The sequence below is a fragment of the Cyrtonyx montezumae genome, unplaced genomic scaffold, assembly GCF_038088225.1.
Source record: "Cyrtonyx montezumae isolate F1298 unplaced genomic scaffold, pur_monq_1.0 scaffold_3, whole genome shotgun sequence".
NCBI lineage: Eukaryota > Metazoa > Chordata > Aves > Galliformes > Odontophoridae > Cyrtonyx > Cyrtonyx montezumae.
Window position 1 is genome coordinate 57,151,561 of NW_027072034.1, and position 23,009 is coordinate 57,174,569.

The window sequence follows — 23,009 nt, forward strand, 5'->3', positions numbered from 1 at the left end:
ATTGCACTGATTAACACTGAAAATACTTTTGTGCAGCAATGACTTTACTCAAAGATTACCTGCATAGGTTCATGCGGAAAATAAACATGCAAAACACTGAATAATTCAATATGCTTTGAGTGGGCTTTTTTTAAAGTGCTTTGAGACAAGTGCAAGTGAAGTTTGCCTTTGTATGAAAAGAAAAATGTTTAAGTGTTTATTTTATGGAAAACAGAGTTTCAGACAAAACGCTTTAGCTAGAAACTGTACGTTTTAGATTGGGAAGGCACATGTATGGCCCTTCTGCAGGACCTGTTCTATTGGCTGGATTGCTCAGCTAAAATGTGTGTCTCCTGGTCATTATCAACTCTATCTGTGATGGAACAACAGGGTGAACACCATCAGCCACCCTTCGCTGTGATCCACAACACTTAGCTGCCATTCTCAGCCCCAAGTAGAACAGAGACATTAAGAACTGAAGCAATGGCTCTTAAAAATCAGCAGTTTCAAACCCACATTATTCAGCTAAAAATTTTTGCCTTTCCATTAAAACTTCCCTTGATTTTGTTCCAGAACATAAACTGAAAAATACTGTTGATCTATGTGCTTGAGATAATCAGCTATAAGCATTTTTTAAAAACCACAGTAGATATTGCATTAACCAGTATTACTATTAAACAGTTCCTCTTGTTCTTGTAGATTCCCACCCTATTCATTGTCTCTGAATTTAAGGTTGTCATTTGTGTCCATTATTTTGCTGAGCTGTCATATGCTACATTGTAAAGGTTGCAATTTTATTTCCTTACAAGAGAAATAAACAAAAATAATAACTTATAGCTTAAATTGAGAAAACTGGTGGTGACCTTTCCCTGTTGCAGGAAGCCATTCAAACATGTAAAATGCAACTCATGTAAGAATCTTCAGAAGTCAATCCTAAACATGTGTCACGTTCCTAATTTTCTTTGGGTTGATCGGATAATCAGCACGTCTTTGAGGTCGTCCCTAGGGCAGAATAAAAAGCAGTTAGAGAACTAAAAGAAATCCTAGAAAAGCAGTCTCTCAAGGGTCCTTAGGAAGTTACCTGCCAGCCCTCAATGCAAAGCATTGTGCCAAAATTAAACCCATCATCAGCAACCCACTCAAAATCTAAATACAAAGAAAAGAAGGAATAGCAGCACAACAGAAAGAAAAAACTTATATAAGCCTGATACACAACGCACCATTGGCATTATTGGGAATTCATGAATTAGTCTTATGCTATTTTCACTGTGTACTCTGCTGTCTGTATTCATTCAAGGAAAAGATGGTGTTGAGCATTTCCCCTACAGTTTTCTTAAAGGAAGTATCCCATAAGCTGTAATAAATACTTAACTTCTGACACTGTTTTCCAAGTATGTTGGGAAATCGCAACAAGAAGCATGCTAGCATTTCATGTATCAAAAAGGCCCTTCTCAACATCTTCATGTTTATTCCAGGCTGGCTTTTTTTTTAAGTTCCCACAACTGGCACAGTTCCAGTCCTACTGACAGCAGCACGTTTCCAAGCTGACCCCTGTGGGATCTGTGCAAGGCAAATGCTTGTCAGTTCAGAAAACCTTGTCATCATTTGAAACCAGTGCTGTGGATTTCCAGTCCTAATTCCTTGTTTTTTTTTACGAAGCATCATTGCAGAGGAAAAAATATCTATATATTCTCAAATACATGCAAGAAACATATGCTATGAATATTTAAATCTGGTAGTGAAACCTCACACAGGCAATTACAAAGTACCTCTAAGGAATGAAAATGATTTACAAAGTTGTAAACCTTTATCTGTAGATAGCTTCCCAAAAAGAAGCAATACAATCAAATGATTTGCTGGGCCTAGCTCTGATGTTAGTTTGATTTTCCTCCAAGAAGATGCAGTCTGCTGGCTACTGTTCTTTGCAACTTCCCCAGCTAGAGTGCAGGCATTAATGGAAATTCCACTATTCTTCCCAATGGAAATTTTTATGAACCCCAAGTTTGTTCCCAGCTACTGACCAAATTTCCTGTATTTTTTCAAACATTAATCATGCACAGCTTGTATTGCTCTGGTATTCTTCCAGTATTAAGTGTCTTGAATAATGTATTTGGTACCTATATATTATTAAACAAGCCATGGAGGAAAATGTTAGATAGCACATGTGGACAACATTTTTCTGGTATTTAATGAGACCAACTACCTCAAGAAAAACCATGGGATAAATATAACTACCCTAGAAACATTTCATAGGACAGCTGCCTTCTGTTTGAAACACAGCACTGTTCACCCCCTTCCCCTCTTCGTTTTCTGTTGCTAGAGCATACCGCTATTTCACAAATGTACCCTCCTTTGCTGTTTATTTCATAAGAGAGGAGTGGTGCTCTGGGAACTGTCTGCCAGCATTCTCATATTTCTCACACCCCTGAACCTCTTGGTGGGAGCTGGGGGAGCAAACTGCCCACCACTGTAAGGGCAGAGCATGTCTGAGGCTGACTCACGAGACTGAATGTGTACAAGTCTATGGGGCCAGATGACATGTATTCCAGGGTCCTGAAGGAACTACCTGATGTGGTTGTTGAGCTGCTCTCCATCATATCTGAAAAGCTGTGGCTGCTGGGAGAAGTCTTCAGTGAGGGGAAAAAGGGAAACATCACTGCCATTTATAAGAAAGGGAGGAAGGAGAACCTGAGGAACTACAGGTCAGTGAGCCTCACCTCTGTGCCTTGGAAGATCATGTAATAGATTCACTGGAAGACAAGTTAAGGCACATGAAAGATGATCAGGTGATGCAAGACAGCCAGCATGACTTCACCAAGGGAAGGTTATGCCTGACCAATCTGGTGGCCATCTATGATGGAGTGATGGTATTGGTGGACAAAGGGAAAGCAACTGATATCATCTACCTGGACCTCTGCAAGGCCTTGGACATGATCACTCACTGCATCCTTATCTCTGAATTGGATAGATATGGATTTGAAGGGTGGACTATTTGGTCTCAGCCACAGGGTTGTGGTCAATGGCTGTATGCCCAAGTGGAGGCAGGTGAAGAGAGGTGCTTCCCAGGAGTCTGTCTTGGGATAACTACTCTTTAACATCTTTATAAATGATATAGATGATGGGATTGAGTACACCCTTAGCAAGTTTGCTGATGACACCAAGCTGAGTGATGCAGTTGATATAGCGGAAGGAAGGGATTTCACCCAGCAGGACCTTGATAAACTTGAAAGGTGTACTCATGTGAACATAATTAAGTTCAAAAAACCAAAGTGAAAGGTTTTTCGCTTGAGTTGAGGTAATCACAGATATGTATACAGACTGGGAGAGGAAATCCTTGTGAATAGCCCTTATGAGGAGGACTTAGGGGTCATAGTAGATGAAAAACTTAACATGTGCCAGCAGTGTGTGCTTGCAGCCCGAAAGGACAATGGTATCCTGGGCTGCATCACAAGAGGGGTGGCCAGTTGTGTGAGGGAGGTGACTGTCTCCCTCTACACTGTCCTTGTGAGGCCCCATATGAAGTACTGCATCCAGGCCCTGGGCCCCCGACACAGAAAAGATGCGGAGCTTTTGGAGAGAGTCCAGAGGAGGGCACAAAGATGTTGCAAAGGTTAAAACACCTCTTCTGTGAAGATAGGATGATGGTATTGGGCTTGTTTAGCCTGGAAAAGAGAGGACAATGGGGAGACCTCATTGCAGCCTTCCAATATTTAAAGGAAGATTATAAACAGGAGGGAAATCAACTTTATACTTGGGTATATACTGATAGGAAAAGGGGGGGTGGTTTTAAAATAAAAGAGGGAAGATTTAGATTAGATGGCAGGGGAAGTTTTTCACTGAGAGTGATGCTCCATCCCTGGAGGTGTTTAAGCCCAGGTTGGATGGGGCCCTGAGCAGCTCAATCCAGTATTTAATCTAGTGATTGGCAATCCTGCCTGCAGCAGGGGAATTGGAACTCGATGATCCTGGATGTCTCTTCCAACCCAACCCATTTTATGATCTATTATTCTATGAAGTAACAGGACTGCCTCTTTGACTTTTTTCCAAATGTCTCTACCACTATTAATTTCCTGTAGATCAGTGATAGCCCAAAGACCTTGGTGGTGTTCAACAGAGACATTGCTCATTCATTTCCAGAGCACATAAGAAGTGTGCTCTTCTAGTCTGTGCTATCCAGGAGATTAATATGTGATGAGATTTGTTCAATTTGTGGCAGAACAGTTATTTGGTAAAAATAAAAACATGGTGGTAATGGGCTGACAGTTGATGTGATCTTGGTGTTTTTTTTTTTCAACCATAATGTTTCTGTGATTAATCAGAAAGCTCATTAGGTAATGCTGTCAAAAGAAGCAGTGTTCATGGCCATACTACAAAAGCTCTTGGTTTGTATTTGCTTTTGAACAGGAACCATGACTTACACCAGCTGGAGCTAAACTGCACTATTCTTCCCTATCTGATAGCACTGAGGAAACGTAACCCCTGCATGCCTCTTTTGCCTTAAAAATCTCACCTGCAGGAATGAGTCACACAGTCCCTGCCTCATTATGCTATTTCTTCTCACTAACAAAGCAGGAACCAAGCAGCAAGTTTATTTCTAGAGTGGGGACTGTGCCCATGATGAACCAGGATCCCCTTTGCCCTGCTGCATCTTTCATAGTTGTTTGCTTTACAGCAAATTCCCTGGGTTACTTATATTTCATTCTCACTGTGCTCTGCTATCAATTAAAGTATAATTTCATGAATTTCAATAAATTCATGCTGTGTACTGGCCCATTTTCTGCCAAGATTTCTCTGAAGTAGCATTGCATCATGGAAGTTGCAGTAAGCTGAATGTAACTTCACTGACGCTGAGGCTGCTGGTTCCCTGACCTGATCTTCATTTTCTAATGCTATGGAAGGTCTCAAGTACAACACATTACAAATAAAAAATGCAGATAATTAGTATCACAATAGCCATTTCATATTTAAATTATGATATGGTACAGTTGCTAGCATCTCTGCTTGATTCCAATTTTGAAGTTATTTCTTCTTCAGACCAATCCAATGCTCTAACCGTCCTGCCAGCCCTAGCCTGAAAAAAAAAGTTTCATTATTCATTACAGCCTACATGTTGAAGGAAAAAAAAGATAGTTCTAGTGGTTTGCTGCACAGCCCGATGTTACAGGAGCAAGTTCCTAAGATGGTCCCACCTCTCAGTGACGACACAATGTCATCAGTATTTCCTTTACATAATTTGGAGACTGTACTCTCAGCTGGGTGTCTAGCTAACCATGGATGTTTGACAGTCACACGTTTCAAAACCTGTATTCTGACTGCCTCTCTGCCTTGGATGCCTTTTTACAGGGATTACTATAAAGGAAGTATTGTAGTGGGAAAAGTGTTGCATAGTTTGTTGGTTTTGCGGAGGAAACAGATGCCCAGATCTTTCCATCTCTTTCAGCTCTTCAACCGCACAAAAAGAGCCTAGATGAATCAGAAGCCAAAATCAGTTTGTGTACCAGCTGATTTCAGGGTTGAATCTTTGTGTGGTGTTTTGGATAGTGATCCTCATTCAATAAAGGAAGGACTTCTGCTATTGCAAGCATGTTGTAGTCATTTCTGCAACCCATATGACATCAGTGATATGAATGATGAACACACATCTGGCGTTATGAAACAGAGGCTCTGATCTCTACATTGATTTGACAGATGGCAGCTCCTCTGACACTGACACTGTATAGAAATGTGTGACAAGCTGAAGGCTTGGCATGCTATTAGCTAGCCAAAAAAATCCAAGTCAAACTGCATTAGAACAAATTGCTGAAATTAGTGTAGTAGGAGTACTTCCAAATGTGTCTGCATGCACCACACATTCTAACTGTTAGAACAAAAAAACATGGAGGCACAGTTTTCTGTTTCTTGAGGTTATTTCTCCCCCTTCACTCAGTTTTTAATTCTCTTTCTGAACTCACTTCATTTACAGGAAAACACCCACCCAAAAAACTATGGATACCCTCACAATATTTCAGATAAAGCATTGCTTCAAATAGCAAAGCAGTTCCATCTTGTCAACTTTTAGTACACTCAGCACATTTCTCTGTCCATCATTAGACACACAAACTGGCAATTCCTTCTTATTTCTTTCTGAGTTAATTCCACACACATAACTTCACTCCTCTCTTTCTTTCACAGACTCTTTGAAAAAATATACGACAGTCAATAAGCTGCACCTGCCTTTCTGCATCTGTATCATCAATATTTATTAGTCTCTTAATGAAGACATGCTGACCAATGAGTATCATAACATGACATACTCTATAGTACATCTCATCAGTAAGGGAAAAATTATTTGCTGTCATTCATTTATATTTCTATTTTATTGGCCTTTTAATTTGATTTTGATAGCTTAATTTTTCTTCTGAAACAACCACAGAGTCAGAGCAGTTATATACAGCGCAATAAATGTAGCTCCAATCCATCACTCATTTCCTCTCCGGTATAAAACCACAACCACAACCAAATAATATTTCTAGTTTATAGAGTATCATTTGGAATAGTTGAGAAAAATAGATCTATCTCCATTAACAGAGTGGTGGCTCACTCTGGACTGGATGGGAAGAGTGTGGCTGTGGTGGCAAATCCAAGCCTTGCATAGCTCTGCTGAAGTTAGCTGAATTACACCAGGGATGAATCTGTCTTACTGTAAATGAGCACTCCTTTTTACAAAATGGTCTTCTGATTTATCATAGAGATATTTATGCCATATTAAATGGACCCATTATGAGGCTTGTATAGGAGATCCTCCACTCCTGCAAGATGCTGAGTCCTTAGATCTCCTTTTCTAGCAGTAGGATTTGCAAAAATGCAGTTCCACAGAAATGTCCCTATGGCCCTCACTGAAGCACAACTGGCCATGACATTACTGCAAAATCTGCCAGAGCCAGGTTAAGGGATCTCCCTCGCTGAACTTGGGTTTCAGAAGGTGCTCTGCATAATGAGTCAGGGCACGTGAAACAGCTCTCTAGGCACTTGGTCTGCAGATCAGCCCTCTTGGGACTGGGGGCAAGGACTGCTCCCCTGCCATTGCTGACAGTAACAAAATATGCAATTAAACAGAAGCCTGTAATTCTACTCTTCGTTTGACCTTTTCTTAGCTAATGTAATCAGAATGGAGACCTTCCAGCACCTCTTGACTGATACTCCTGGCCTCCTTTTCCAGTAGCTGGTAATTTTTTCTTCAGCTCAATAATTTAGTTCAATATTCATCATTTTTTAAATGTCTTGCTCTTCTTTTTTTTTCTTCCCTCCTTCTTCACCGAGATATTACTTTTCCCTAGGATGACTTGCCAGAACTTTTGTTCATGTTGCAAATTTATCAGTGCAATTACTGGACAACATTTATCTTCCGTGAACATTTTGCTTTAGTTTCTGATTCAGTGAGTTTGAACAGAGAATAGCTGATCTAAGTGATTTTTTTGCCACCTTTTACTGTGACACCCAGCATATTTCAGGCTTTGTGCCAGCTTGGGTCAATGGGCATGGGCTTCTGAGGAATCCTTGATACAAATTCTCCCTTAATCTCTCAATCATTTAAAATAGTACCTTTTTACATATGGAATAGAAGATACCAAATTTGAAGTTGATACCCTCATATACCCAGGAAAACTTGCTAATGCCCATGCAGGTGAAGCTTATACAAGCTGAAAGTTTCCTTCTTGTTTTCTCCTGGCAGTGAGAGAAATGTGCCATGCAGCAGGTACATTCACCTGTGCCCATTCAAAATACTAGGTTGAAAAAGCTTCATTCGCTTTGACTGCTCTGCTTTCCATCTTTCCCCCACATCCACGAGCTTCTTTCTAATTTTAAAACTCTCCATTCATAATTTTCCCATTCCGCCTTATTTTCTGACTTCTTTGCTAGGGTTAATCTTGATCCCATAAGGTGCCACAGAAATCTTGTATTTTTTCATCTCATAAAGAGGGAGAGACAAGGCTTTAGGTTTTCAGTCTCCACAAATCTTTCCATCAATAGCTGGGCCCTGTGTTCCCTCCCCTCTGGAAGAAGAACCTGGTTTCTTTACTTCTTCCTGAGCCCCAGGAAAGCACTACCACATAGATATTTGCTCCTTTTTCCTAAATACCTATGGAGTGAGGCCACTTGCTGAATCCCCCCTTTTATGACCTCCATGACTGCAGAAAAAATTGTCTGGATAACTCCTTTCCCTCCTGTTGCTCCCTGGCTCCATTTAGGGAAAGGGAACTGAGAAACACAACTAATCAGCAAACAATTAAATAGCTTGCCATTTGGTTTCTCCCACTTGGCAAGGATTGTATTATAAGGAAAGAGCACCACAATGTTTATTATGCTATGTATTGGCTGCAGTGGTGATTGAACATTTGTTAATGCATACAGTAACTCAAGTCTTTGTCAGAAAAATCTCTATTTTAACAGGGAAAGGTTATGTACGTAAAAGAAGAAAAAAATAAAACTATTTTGTCTAGGAGATGTTTCACTATGTTTGTGTATAACCACATAAACCTAAATCACAGACTGCAAGTGCACAATTTAAGGTAAACCTTCATCAAGCAATATTTGCTTTATCAGCTCCTGTATACACAAGATGGTGCCACTACTATATACTGAGAAGCTCTGTTCAAGCTGAGAAGCAGTTTATCTTCACAAGCCATTTTCAGATGGCTAAACATTCCTCCAACATATTAAAAAATATATGCATAATTTTCATACTTGATATTTTTCAAAGTATGCATGCAATCACTGATGCAACTAGTAGATTTATACCAGGTATTGTCCAGGTACAAATAGTTAAACAGCAACTGTATGCTAAGTCCCTCTCATGGATTCTGAAGTTTCCCTAGCCACTGAGCTGCAAAGGACCTCCTGTCTATCTAATCTAGCATCTGACATGGAGGCCTATACCTATATTTGTGTTTCAGTTCTCAGCTGCTTTGTACACGCTTTTCAGCTTTGCATTAATAATATTTTGTTTAACAAGTAATTAATGTCAAACATGATAGCTACCAGCCACAGATACATCATTATCTTTCCTATTTTTACCGTTATTATTTTGATCACTGTTTTAATCACAGATTGAGTACTTCCTAAATTTTATTGTATTCTGTAAGAACTAAACAAATTCTGCTATGATTTATGTACAGTGTCACTTCAAGACAGATTTCTGCATTGCGCATGTTGAAACATATTTTCAAAAAAATAAACAAGTTATCACTGTGTAGAATGGTGAACTTGGTATCACATCACTGCTACATTCCCAAGAGAACACTAGCCAAAAAAAATCACAAAGATGTTAAATCTTTTAAGAATGTTTAGCATAAATTATGGTCCATGTTGTTGAGAGCCCAACACCATGCTTCACAATAGTGGCAGCCGATAACTGAAGTGGAGGAACAAGCACTAAACTCTCTTTTATTTGTGCTTTTAGCAATGCAGAAAGGGGACAACACATGAGAGTGAATCAGGTATTAGCTCTTTGCTTCCCTTTCCAGCATTTACTGCTGAGATACCATATCTAAGATGCTTGTAAAATTCTTGACTCAAGAAACTTTTGCAGTGCAGAAGTGCAAATGGAAAATGCAATCATGAAGTTTTCTAGAGAAAAAGAACCAGTGTTATCACAGAATTATTTGGGTTGGAAGGGACCTCAAAGATCATCTAGTTCCAACTCCCCTGCCACAGGCAGGATGGCCAGCCCTAAATCAGGCACTAGATCAGGCTGCTCAGGGCCCATCCTTGAGCATCTCCAGGGAATGGGCACCCACAACTTCTCTGGGTAGTCTGCTCCAGTGCCTCACCACTCTCTCAGTGAAAAATCTGCAAAGGATTTTGTTTACTAAGGAATGCCAAGCCTCACATTCATCTGTGTCTCCATCTCATATCCACACTTCCTCAGGTCTGATGGCTGGGGAAAAAAAGTAACTTCAGACACCTACTTTTGCAGCAGCATGTGTTTAACAGCTCTGTAGCATTATTACACATCCATAACAAAACAAATCTTCACATCGTAATGGGTTAATGTGTTGTATACAGAGTTTAATTCTGAAGAGCTGAGCCAGAGCTTTTCTGCCCAGCGCGTCTGAAAGATTTAATTAGTGGCATAAATGGGCTGTTGATAGAGGAAGTGACTTTTTGATCTTGGGAATGATGAGAAGACAATTATTTTTTCCTATGGTAAGTTCACTCTAGTCAGGGTTACCCACTGTGCTGGGAGAAAGGCCTCTGTGGCATTTGGAGGAAGAAAAATATGAGAAGCAATGCAAAGGAAAAAGCAGATATACTGAGGAGGAGTAGTCTGTGACTGTAACTCTATCACAGGAGATGGGAAGAAATATATAGCAGGGATCTGAGGTGAGAAAAGATGGCAACTAAAGCTTTATTAGAAATTTCTTCCAAATATCAGAGGTGCCTGTTTTTTCCCCACCTCCCACTCCCCAGTAAATCTGTCCAAATGTAAGACTAACAGCAGATGTATGTATCATTATAAGCAAAAGAATTGGGAATATTTAAGAGATCGTTCTACTTATCTAATTAAAACTTTGACTTCTAAACATGTACTTCCACCCAAAATCGACGCTTGAGTACAGTACAGTATCCACTGTGTGGGGAAAAAATAGAACAAAAAACCATCAAGATACCAGCATTACAATTACCTTTGGTGCAGAACTGGTATGTAAATCTGGATGAGGGACAGTGAACTTTGTAGACATTGGAGGAAGAGAAACAATTGCTGTAATAAGAATACACAAAATTCCTGTTATTCAGCATCCATCATGGTACAAACCACAAACCATTTAGGAATACAGCTAAATAAGCTACAATACTGTGAACTAATGAACGTGAAAGAAGAAGATCTAGGACCTAGCAGAATCAATTTGACTGGTATTGACTTTATTTATTTTTTGTAATTTCTGCATTTAACAATACCACATGTTCTTAAAATCTTTCTGCAGAAGAAAATCTTTATGTATCTCTAACGAATAGATTGTAAAGAAAAAGGTGTATTCCTGGGTTATAGACTCTACAGAACAATTTTGTCATTAAATGTTTTACTAAACGTTTTGATAATTACATGGTTCTAAACGCAAAAGCTGGATAAAGATTTGGTAGTGATTTACTTCTGATTTTGAAGAGAGTTTATGCTTAAGGACTAGAATTTATAATGCCTTAGTCGTCTACCAGTAGGAATCATAATTCACTAGCATATTTTTACCAATGAAATCAGCAATGTGGGGAAAATGATTGTAAAGGATGGTTGCTCAACTGTGCTTTCTTGTAGAAAACATAGACTGCTTAAAAACTGGACTTTTTCCAACCTCTGCTCCTCTAGATGTCGTTCTACCCTGCCGCTGCTCTGCAGTCACTGCACAGTAACTACTTCATAGAGACCACAGATGAATAAAATTCGTGAGAGCCATCACTGTAAAGCATAACTGTAAGACTGATTTCTTAAGAGACTGGAATAAAATCTTCTTATATTCACTGTGGTTGTGCATCTCCACCCACTTCAGTAATTCAGTAGCATTTGAATTTATTGGACAGTCTCAAGATGTTTCTCATATTCAAAGTCTTTCATGTCAACAGGTGAGACTGAAAGCCAGGCTTTGTTGCCTCTCTTTTTCATGGAATTATTTGGGATGAAGACTCCTTAGGAAAAGAGAGGCAGGAAAGACAGGTGTAAAGACTGCCTTCCTCTATTACATGGGAAAACTGCAGGAGACAATGTGTGATGATACTCAAGAAAAACTAACGGATACGTTTTCTCTCATCCATGACTGTACAGTCCCTCAAAACCACGCAAACCTGGAGAGCATGGTGAGGATAGAGATATGCTATAATGAACTATCATTACCAAAAGGAATATTTTCTACTACAATGTTGCACAAACTGTCATTGCAATAACTTATTGAATGAATTAAAATACGGTTATTGTTCATTTACGTAGACAGCAAAAAAAAAGCTGTTAAAAATATTAAAAAGAACCCACAAACTATAAATGGGTGAGGACTGAAACCTTCAGAGGTTCAGCTTTAGTCAGAAATACAGTACAAGTCCTGTAACTGAAGGAAAAGAAATTCAAAACTGTGTCACATCTTCTGTGCTCCCTGTGGATGTTTTTTTTTTCCTTTTATTTCTCTTTTTCTTCTTTATTTTATTATTTTGTGTTTTGCTTTTCTTTCAAATGTGCAAAATATCCCCTACATTGATTATTACAGAATCACAAAATCATAGGGGCTAGAAGGGGACCTCTGCAGGTCATCTAGTCCAACCCTACTAAAGTACTGAAGTAGGTTAAGTGTCCATGAAGGTACAGACTCTCCAGAGAAGGAGACTCCACAACCTTTCTAGGCAGTCTTTTCCTGTGCTCTGTCACTCCCAAAGTAAACAGGTTTTGTCCTTATGTTCATGTGGAATTTTATATGTTCCATTCTGTGCCTGTTGCCCCTTGTTCTGTAGCTGGATACCACTGAAAAGTGTCTTCACCCACTGACTTGACTCCTGCACTTCAGATATTTGTAAGCATTAAGACCCACTCTCAGTCTTCTCCAAACTGAACAGCCCCAGTTTCTCATAGTCCCAAAGACTCTACAGGCACCTCATCATCTTTGTTGCCTTTTGCTAGACTCTCTAGGAGATCCCTGTCTTTCTTGAACTGTGGAACCTGGAACTGGACAGAATATTCCAGACTCAGCCTCTCAGAGAAGGGGAGGACCACATCCCTCGACCTGCTGGCCACACTCTTTTTAATGCACCCCAGAATTCCATTGGCCTTCTTGGTCACAAGGGCACTCTGCCGGCTCATGGTCAACCTGCTGCTCCCTGGGACACTCAGGTCCTTCTCGTCAGAGCTCATCTCCAGCAGGTCAGCCCCTAATCTGTTACTGATGCATGTGATGTATGACTCCCCAGGTGCAGGACCTTACTCTTGCTCATGTTGAAGTTCATCAGGTTCCTCTCTGCTTGACTCTCCAGTCTGTCTGTTTTTGACAAATTGCAGCACAGCCTTCCAGCATACCAACCACTCCTCCCAGCTTTGTATCATCAGCAAACTTGCTGAGGGTGAACTCAATCCCTTTGACCAGGTCAATGACAATGATGTTGAACAAGACCAGGTTCATTACCAAGTCCTGGGAAACACTGATAGTTACAGGCCTCCAAACAGACTCTGTGCCTCTGATCACGACCCTCTTAGCTCTGCCACTCAGCCAGTTCTCTGTCCACCACAATGTCCTCTCATTTGTCTCACAAATCCTTAACAAGGTGCTGCAAAATCTTGTAATTTAATTGCATGGCATGTTGCCCAAATTCCCTTTGTTGAGAAGCATAAGCAATTCACTCACTTGGGATTTGTCCTGGGTAATGTGGTTCCTCTGGAACATATCCCTGATTTTCACTACCACTTCTCTGCCTGCTTTCCAAATTGTCATCTGTTTTCTTCTTAACTGAAATTTTCCTAAGGGAAAAAAACAAACAAAAACAAACAAACAAAAAAAACCATAAACTGAGCATCATTATTAGAAATCTTGGGTTGAAGGCAACAGTGAATATATTTTATGCTCTGCTTCTGAAAATTATAGCTGAAAAATATGTCTGGGCATTCCAATTGTTCAACAATTGCAAATCTTGTCCTATGTCAGTATTTCCTGTGAAGTTCCTTTAAAGCGAGAACAAAAATAAAGTGTGTGGTCTTCTAACAGTGAAGAATCTGTTCCACACCACAGGAAATTAATTTTGATCTCCAATACTGAATTACAGGGTAGTCCATGGCATAAGGGAACACCAAGTGGCTCACCTGCAGCAACTGACCATTTTTTGATTGAACACACTCCATTGCAAAAGAAAGCATGTTAGCTCACATCACAGTTTGTTCCCAAGTTAAGCTTTTGCTTAACTTTCAGATTGTAAGCAACTTTTAGGGAGCTGGAATGACAGTGCACACTTAAGTCACTTGCAAAACTGGAGTTCTGCTGTACTGAGATTATTTCTTGAAGTCATAACTACACTTGCACCAGATCAGATGCAAAGAAACAGGGAGAACTCAACACTAAACCTCATTCTGAGCCTGTTCAGGAAGGCAGCGTACAAACCCTCTTAGGGCAGCACCAGCAAAGGTGGTGTTATGGGAAGGATAAACACTTGGCCTTAGCCATCCCCATGCTGGGCAGACACCTTCTGGAGCGTACTACTATTGATTTTGGTGCATCAGGGCTGACCCCTGCACAGGGCTTTTGGCAGAATCAAGTCAGAATCCAAGCAAAAATACTTACACTTACTTCATACCTCCTGTCCCCTTGGGATAAAAAAGGTGCTACTGCTAATTTCTTTATTTCATCAAAAAGAAAAAAAAAAATGTACTGTATAAATGGCAATTTGCCAACAGACCTTCGCAAAAGCAGCAGTGTTGATACTCAGCTATTTGTTTGTTTGTTTGTTTGTTTTGTTTTCTCTTTTTTATCTTATTTTACTTTATTCTGTCACCAACAAACCATGTCAGAGCCGCGGGCTCGCAGTGACCTCCTGTGGAAGCACTCGCAAACGCCTGGCACCCGAAGGCAGCCGGGGTCGTCTCCCGTGTGCGAGTGTTTGGTTTGCCCCTCTGCAGTGGGGCACGGAGGCTGGCACATCCCTGTGACCACCCTGCAGCGGCCTGAAGGAGCCCGATGAGAAGGAAAAAATTCTCCCAATGTTTTCCACTTACCTTACTTCATTTTTGTACGTGGATCCTGGAAGGAAGCAGAGGGAAGAAAAAAGATAAAAAGAAAAAAAAAATAAGGTTTAAAATGTTGGAAAATAAAATACAATCTATAGAGAGCTTCTCTTAGTGCGTGCACTGTGTACCAGGTACCACAGGAGCATCTATCCTCCTCACGTACAGAACTGCAGTATCCCATGGTGCAAGCTGCTCTGCAGGGAAACTAGGAACGGAGCACTGAAGATAAGCTTCAGCAAAGAACCTCACTGTAAGAACTAGACATCACTGAAAGTTCATAAATACTCCTGAAATGCCCTTCTAGTTAATGTGAAGGCAAAACTGTACACCACTGGTTGCATAGGTCGCTCCACAAGTAGTGCTTCCTATTTATTTCCATGGAAACTACTACAGATACGAAGAGCAAAATAACACTGTTTGACAGAGCAAATTCTCAGCTGCAAAACACTGTTTGCCAACGAAGCCACCATCATTAGCTCCGCATTTTCTCCAGCAGTGAACAAGAACCTGTATGCCATGTTTGTAAACATCTGCATCAGCAGAGGTGACGCACTGTTGCTGTCACCACTGCTGAAATGCACCATGCACTGCCTCACTGTGCTTACAGCCACTGTTTGGTCTCCATCAAAGTTCAGCGAGTGTTGATGAATGACCATAGGTGCCATTTTTTTCCACATATTCATCATGAATTCAGTGGCACACCTTTGCTTCGTATGCACTTCTGTGTCAGATGCCACTCACTCAGGCTGCCCCTCTGCTGCCATCTGTCACATAGTAGCAACGTGTAATGGGATACTGATAGGAAGGTTCAACCTCTACTGCCATCCCACCAACATCCACCTCTGATGTTGTGGACAAACACGATAAAATAGGAGACATTGCTTTTGGAGCAGCCCTCATACTTTGGAACCAAGTTATAGGAGAAACAAGGTGAAGGTAAGGAGCATCTTAACCAAGTCATGGTTAAGAGCACGATCACTCTGACCACCCTTCTGCTTACAAAACTCCACACTCCATAAGCAGTTTATATCAAGTTTAAGATATAATTGGCCTATACCTTTAAAAAATTAAGGTCCACTTACCTTTCTTTAGGCAGCAGCAGCGCACAACAACCCAAGTAAGAATTATCAGAAGAATGAAACCAACAATTGAAAACACAACTGCTAGTACGATAGCCCACGTGCTTGTGCTGTCTTCACTGTAATCGCTTTCTGTTAAATTAAATGGATAAATACTGTATTACCAGAGACTCAGGACATGGTTTTCATTATATTGACATTTTCTGCAAGAAGATGTTAACTGCTTGTTGATTAGAATCATAAACTCACAGAATCATTAAGGTAGAAAAGACCTCTAAGATCACCTCGTCTGACCATCAGACCACCTCCACCATCCCTACTAACCACGTCCCTCAGTGTCACATCCACACATTTCCTGAACACCTCCAGGAATGGTGACTCCACCACTTCTCTGGACAGCCTGTGCCTCACCAAGATACTATTTAGCAAGGAGGCTGCATTATCCAAGCCACAATCTCTGTATTTATGTGCAGTGTTCAATAATTTAGAATGTTTCCAAAAGAAAATTCTTTATTGCATTTATAACTTTTCCAACAGCTATTCCTCTTTCTGAAATATACACAGCTGTAATATTCCTAACAAAATTTTATTTTGTAGATATGCTGAGTCCCTCGTTATCATTTGGAGATATTTGGGCCTTGGAGATGGGGCAAATATTCAGTTTTGACAAGTATAAGTGCCTTACCCAGCTGCACATGTCAGTGGAAAGAAATTCACTATTTTAGGCCACAACACATCTGGCTAAGTGCGTATGTGTCCCACTGAATAAGTTGATCAGCTCTGAAGAAGCATCCATTTCTCCCCACTGACCACAGGTATCTAGTACTGATGGAGATCTCCAGACTATAGGTGAGATTTTATGATAAATTCTATCTTGGGATTTCTCACAGTTATTTCAGCAGGTGTTTGATTTTGGTCATACTTTGTAGCTCATCTGTTATCCACTTAAAGAGCAGAGAACACACACACACAAAAAAAAAAAGGTGGGATGTCTGGTAATTTCATAACAAGAAAAATAATTTCATAACCTTTTTTCTTTTATCTTCCTTTTTTAAAATTTTTCATTTTTTTTCCTGTAGTGCACAGTACTAAATGAAATGATTTCAGGATAATTCAGTGTCTTAGGAAATGTGTTCAATAGCAATCAGTTCCACCAACAGAAATCCTTCATCACAGAATGTCGTGAATACCCCCACATTCCTCACACAGCTGGATGCAAAAGGAAGATGACAGGTCTGAGTGTCACATTACCCTACCCTTTGGTTTCGACCTAACATTCCAGAAGCACCTCTAATTTGTCTACCCTTTGAAAAACAGCCACCAAATCTCTTCGGCGTTCGTTTAGAAACAAGCTTTTGATCCAAATGACACATGAGACACATCCAAATTTCACAGTGCTCCGTCACAGTGGGTTTATGATTGTCACATCCTTGCCAGAGGTCCCAGTTCACACTTGCATTGCCATATGTAACTGAAAGCATCTGGGAAAGATACCATAGCAATGCAGACTGCAGGTAGCCATGTAGTGTAAGAGAGAGTCTCCAGATGTGTGACCTAGAGTATCTGCTGCTTTACTTACAGCAAGAATAAAGTAGTAAATGCATTCTATCTAGAAATTTGCCTGCAGTGCCTGGTTTTTGAGGCTTCAGACTGCAGAGACACAGGACCAGAGTACACTAAAAATCTTGGAGAACTCAGAAAAACAAAGGTCCAAAGTTCAGGTCATTTTCATTAGGACTGAAGAAGACTGGAACAAATTGCTTAATGCACAATCAGCATGTTTTGAATTCCATCTGATGACCAGAAAACAACCACTCTGCAACCTGGAGACTAGTAGTTAAATCCGCAAGCTGTAATCAGTTGTGATTAAAATTGGTGAGGAATTTCATTCACAATGCTTCTAACCAGAATTTCTGTAGCAAGTATATATATTTTGCTCTGTTTTGTTCCATAAAGCAAGCCACAGAGATTTCAATATGACTAAAATATGAAAGACACAACTACTTAGATACAGAGGTAGATTCAACCCCTGCATGAAGGGAAGAGCTATTTGCACCTAGACTGGCCCATATCTCAAGGATGGCTGTCAGACCAAGGTATTTTCCTCCTCATCACATTCAGGCTACAAGTCAAAAGGGGTTCTATGGAGCTGAAGAAAGAGCAAGATACAAGACAGACACCTCCTGGCTCTTCAGTATTGTATTTCTACCCATTTTTTTAGGGCCCAGAAAGAAACTGGAACTGAGACCAGTAGATATTAATGCAATGACTGCCAGTTCAATATGAAAGAAGGATTAAATCCACATCAAGTTACATTAGGTGTACAGTGTAGAGAAAGTCACTTCCTCATTCCATAGGGCCACATCCAAGCTGATCCTGAGTACCTCCAGGGATGGGGCACCACAGCTTCCCTGAGCAGCCTGTGACAGAGCCTCACTGCCTAATATCTAGCTTAAATCTCACCTTTTTTCGAATAAAGCCATTCCCCCTTGTTTTGCCACTGTCAGTCAGTCCCCATCCTATCTATAAGCTCCCTTCAAGTACTCTTCCTAAAGTTTACTTCTGTAAAGTACCTTAATGAAAGAAATTTTCTCTGGCACATGCTGGGTGCTAAAGGAGAAACTAGAGACTGGACAAAATTGGGCATCACTTCTTCAATACTTAGGACTTCTCTGGCTAAAATTTAAAAAAACAAACAAACAAACAAAAAAAGGACTCAGCCAAACTTTGCTCTGAGTGAGGTACCTATGAGAATTAATAACCAATACAAAAAGCCATGACTTTGTCAGTCGTATGAAGAGGTTTGAGATTAGGAGTGATCTAGACATGCTAGAAGAATACTTGTCAAGTGATGGCTGGCTGAATAGGGCTCATATGGCTCTGGGTTGCAGTTTTCATGAATGGACAAGTACTGTTCATCAAGAACTTGGAAGAATTAGTTTTCTCAAGCTTTTAAGTGAAGGCTGTATTGTATAATACAACAGCTTTGGGAAGGATTCCTTAAGTGTTTGAAGCCAGTTTTCTTATTCCTGACAATATCTAGCTGGGGTTGAGTCTATTTCTAAAAAGCCAAACGAGGTTTGAGATTTTATGTGTGATATACATTTCATATCTTCCTCTGCCATAAATGTCAGGTCTATTTCATTCTAATAATCTGAAGACCTCATATGCTCAAATGCTGACAGATGTTGAATATCTGATGCTGCAAAATTATTGTTCCAAAGAGCAGTGAAAGATGGTCCTATACAATCACTAATTATACACTAATTGTGCCTCATGACATCTGTTTTTCTCCTCTTCTGATTTATAGTGAGTAGCTATGGAAACTGATGGTGGATACCTCAGTACTTCACAAGCAAGTAGGCAGAGGAATTTATTAATTTCCTCAGGATTCTTCTGTTTTGCTTAGTCAGTCATTAGGAGCAATCTGACTAAAAAAATGATCATATTAAAAATGGTGAAGTGAACTTTTTCCAGTTGTATTACGGAGCAAGTACATCTGAAAAGACTTGCTAATGAGTCATACATAAAAGTCAAAATTACTCAGCCTCAGTTGTTGATAGGTAAAAACTTTTATACTATACCCCTAAAACTCTATGAGAATGTTTTGGATGTGGCATATTCACCTAGAAGAATCATTTCATCAAGAAAAGCTGTCAGGGTGATCATAAAAGTTCACGCAGCCCACCAGATCAAGAACAAAAACACAGATTTGAAGCCCTACTCTGCACAGAAGGCAGATAAGGCTCCATAGACTCACAGTGAAGAAAAAAAATACTCCATATAACCCATGCATTTCCCATGGGCTGAGACTAACAAAAGGGGTACCACCATAGGGTGGACTGTGTCACCATCTCAGCAGTGTAGATAGAGCCAATAAGCCTAGCTACCTGCCATGCTATTACCTCCACAAGTTCAGCTTGTCTTGAGAGTTCTCTGCTTTATAGTTGAGACACTTGCCCAGTCCCTATAAAGAAACGTTCCCAAGGATGATCTGAGATTGTCTCTCCATCTGCATTAAACCACTGTTAAATTGTAAGGAGATCCCGCCTCTTAATTTTTCTTGTTGTGTTATGGAAAAGAAAAGCGCTTTCCATAGGATTCAGCTAGATCATGAAGTTAGATATTCAGTGAGAGTTTAACACTTACTTTGTTCCATACTGTCAGGGCAAATTGGATAAAAATTACTCTTTTCTTTATGAACGCCCTAATACTGTGAACGTTTAAAATTAGGGAATGCATCTTCACAGGACGTCAGTGGGGTCAAAGATTAGCAGCATTACCAAAAAACGCTGACAACATTAGCAACAATCATTAGGGTTAACAAATGTTTCACTAGTAGTTCTTGAAAGATTTGCTCAACTTGGTTTAGTTTGCTTAGTTTAATATGCAACATTGAATTTCCTTAAATAACAGGCAACTAAAAGCAACTGATGCACTGTTCTTAGAGTTTTACATATATTGTTGTAGTAGAATTTTTATGTACCACTACAATGTGAAAGAGACCATAACAGGAAGAGGGCTACTGGCCCAATGGCTCTTTGATCCAAGTGGAGTTTGTGGTTCATTAGACTTGTACCTGTTCTTTCACAGAAGTGTAGCTTTTGTACCTACATATCAGGTGCAACTTTCAAGTCCTTATCCTATCACATTTGCATATTTAAAAATGTTTTACTTACAAATGGAAGCCTTTTCAAAACAATACAAAATGTAAAGCACAGTTCTGAGAAAATAGAATAGGCAAAGTACAAAAAGCATTCACTTACCTAGAGTAGAGTTTCCAACAATAACAGCTATGGATGCATTCTGAGGGTTAGGGAGTGCTTCTATATCGGCTAAACACGTCAAAATCTCAGTATTCAATGGAGTCAAAGTCAGTACACTCAGGGCATTGTAGAGGCCATTAGATCCTTGACTTTGCTGGGTAACATACCTCGATGTGTCAATGAGAGAATCATTTATCATCCAGATAATGTCTGGAGCTGGAGCCCATCCTAAGGCTTCACAAACAACTTCAACTGTTGTGTTCTCTTTAACAATTAAGGTGCTGTTTTTGATGAGTAAAGATCCATTAACTGTAGGAGGGAGAAAAGGTTTTGTTCCTTCACAATATTTAGCCACAGTGCCTTCCACCCAATAGTCTTAAACCTTACCTTGCCAACCAAAATTAGCTACATCTTGAGACAGGAATTTTAAAACAGTTCTGATTAACATTCATCTAAGATATTCATGATATAAACAAGCAGATGTTACAGCTAAATGGGCACATTGTTCAGTGTGTTTAAAGCACTACACTTAGCTTTCAGAATCTTTTCATTAAAAAGCAGGAAATTACACTTCTTAGGCATCGTGATATTTTTCTAGCTGAAGGACAACATAATGAAATAATAGTGTTTCTTCATAAGCTTTAAGTATGGCCTTGGAAACCTTACCAATAAAAGTTTACTGACAGGTGAGATAATCCCATTGCATGAAGCAACTTCATGAAATGTACAGTGCCTGATAGATTGGCTGCAGTCTGTCGCTACTGATGCTTTGAAGAAAAGGAAGAGTTCTCATGCACAGGGACATTATACGCAGGGGCATTTTTGCTCTTTGGAAATGGTAGTTTGCAACAGCCATCACATTGTGTCTCAGAGACTCTACTTCTGCACATCATTAAATCAAACTCAAAAAGTGGGCTACGAACTGATTCCAAGTCAGATAGCAGGTGGGAGATCTGTCCTTAAGGCAGCAGAAGGCCAAAGTATAAAGAAGGAGGGGAGGGAAGGTAATCCATAATGTTTCTAGGCAAAAGATCCATTTCATCTGACTGCCAGTTCGCCTGATACAGACTTCTGGCAGTTTAATGTAGTCCAGGAAAGAATAAGATATAACAGGGAAAAACAAGGGCAGTGCTATTAAAAAGGTTTGAACTGAAACCTGCTTTGACAGTAAAATTAAGACAAGGTCCTTTGAGACAAATGATGGTAAACAAGAGCACATGCTTCTTCACAGGATCATTTGCACAATTAATCAGAGGATTTCTTTAAATGTTATATAATAAAACAGCTTTCTACTTGTGGCTATACACACCTTGCACAGAAAGAAAGGCAAAGCTGCTATCACCGAGCTTCTGGATGCTGCATTCTATCTTTCCAGAGTCATTTAGCTGAGTGTTGCGGATGATCAGCTCTGAGGTGAAACTTTGACTGTTGTAATAGCTATGAGAGGTGAAGCGATCTGACGTTTCAATAGGTCCGTGAGAATTAATGACAGTGAGGACAGGATTTGTATTCAACAACCAAATGAGAATTGTCCATCCATCTGCCACTGTGCAATTAAACCGGGCTTCTGAACCAGCAAGGACTGTAGCATTAGATGGGCCATTCAGAATAGAGTAACAAAAGCCAAGACCTGAGAGGAAAAAGAAAACAACCTGTAAATACAGAAGTATTTCACAGTGAGAGTGGTGAGCCACTGAAACAGGTTGTGCAGAGTTGTGAAAGCCCCATTCCTGGAAATGTTCAAGATCAGTCTAGTCTGTGCTCTGAGCAACCTGATGTAGCTATAGATGTACCCATCCATTACAGGGGAGTTGGAATTGATGGCCTTTAAAGGCTCCCTCCAACTCTATAATTAACACCAACACAGACTTGTGGCTTAATTTTTACTGCCAGCAGTTAAAGGCTGAAAAAAAGGAGTCCTGGTTTACTAGGAACATTAGGGTGTTAAGCATTTAGTTACACTATGGAAAAAGATGGTGACAATTCTGAGCAGGCCTTTCCTTCCCATCTGACAGCCAATAGTACCTGATGCTTTCAGAAGAAATTTTCTTACCTCATTTTCTGTAGTGCCTAGCAGTAGTAGAAAACTTTTCCTTTGCTGAAGGAAAAGTTCCACTTTTAGAAAGGAAAATACATGAACTATCTAGATTTTAAATGAATAAAGGAGTGTGTATCTACTTCTTTCTTCATAACTGAGATTGCCACTGATGATTTTCATCTTTCCATATACTTTCCCATTTTTATCTGGCTCTTCTCTTATTTCTCTTCCAAGGACCCCATACTTCACCTACCATTTCAGGTTTTCTGCTAACCAGAGCTTCTTGACTTCATGAGTTTTTCTCCTTTAAAGGTACCATGAACCTTAGCTACTACTTTGCATAACCAAAAGCTCACTTCTAATCATGGGATTTTATTTTCATCTCCCTGTCTATAAGACCAGGATTTCACACTGCCCTGTGAGGA

General features: G+C 40.0%; 1 protein-coding gene across 1 annotated transcript in view; it reads right to left on the reverse strand.

The window, feature by feature from the left end:
• Positions 1–670: 670 nt before the first annotated feature.
• The window catches only part of IGSF5 (immunoglobulin superfamily member 5), a 32,700-nt gene continuing 10,361 nt past the window's right edge, over positions 671–23,009 (reverse strand). Inside the window, exons 3-9 of the mRNA XM_065741679.1 lie at positions 21,856–22,176; positions 20,547–20,855; positions 15,784–15,912; positions 14,690–14,714; positions 13,332–13,444; positions 10,644–10,720; positions 671–981 (exon numbers count right to left, since the gene is read on the reverse strand). Of these exons, the coding sequence (XP_065597751.1) occupies positions 913–981; positions 10,644–10,720; positions 13,332–13,444; positions 14,690–14,714; positions 15,784–15,912; positions 20,547–20,855; positions 21,856–22,176 (1,043 nt within the window). The 3' untranslated portion in view covers positions 671–912. The remainder of the gene's footprint in view (positions 982–10,643; positions 10,721–13,331; positions 13,445–14,689; positions 14,715–15,783; positions 15,913–20,546; positions 20,856–21,855; positions 22,177–23,009) is intronic.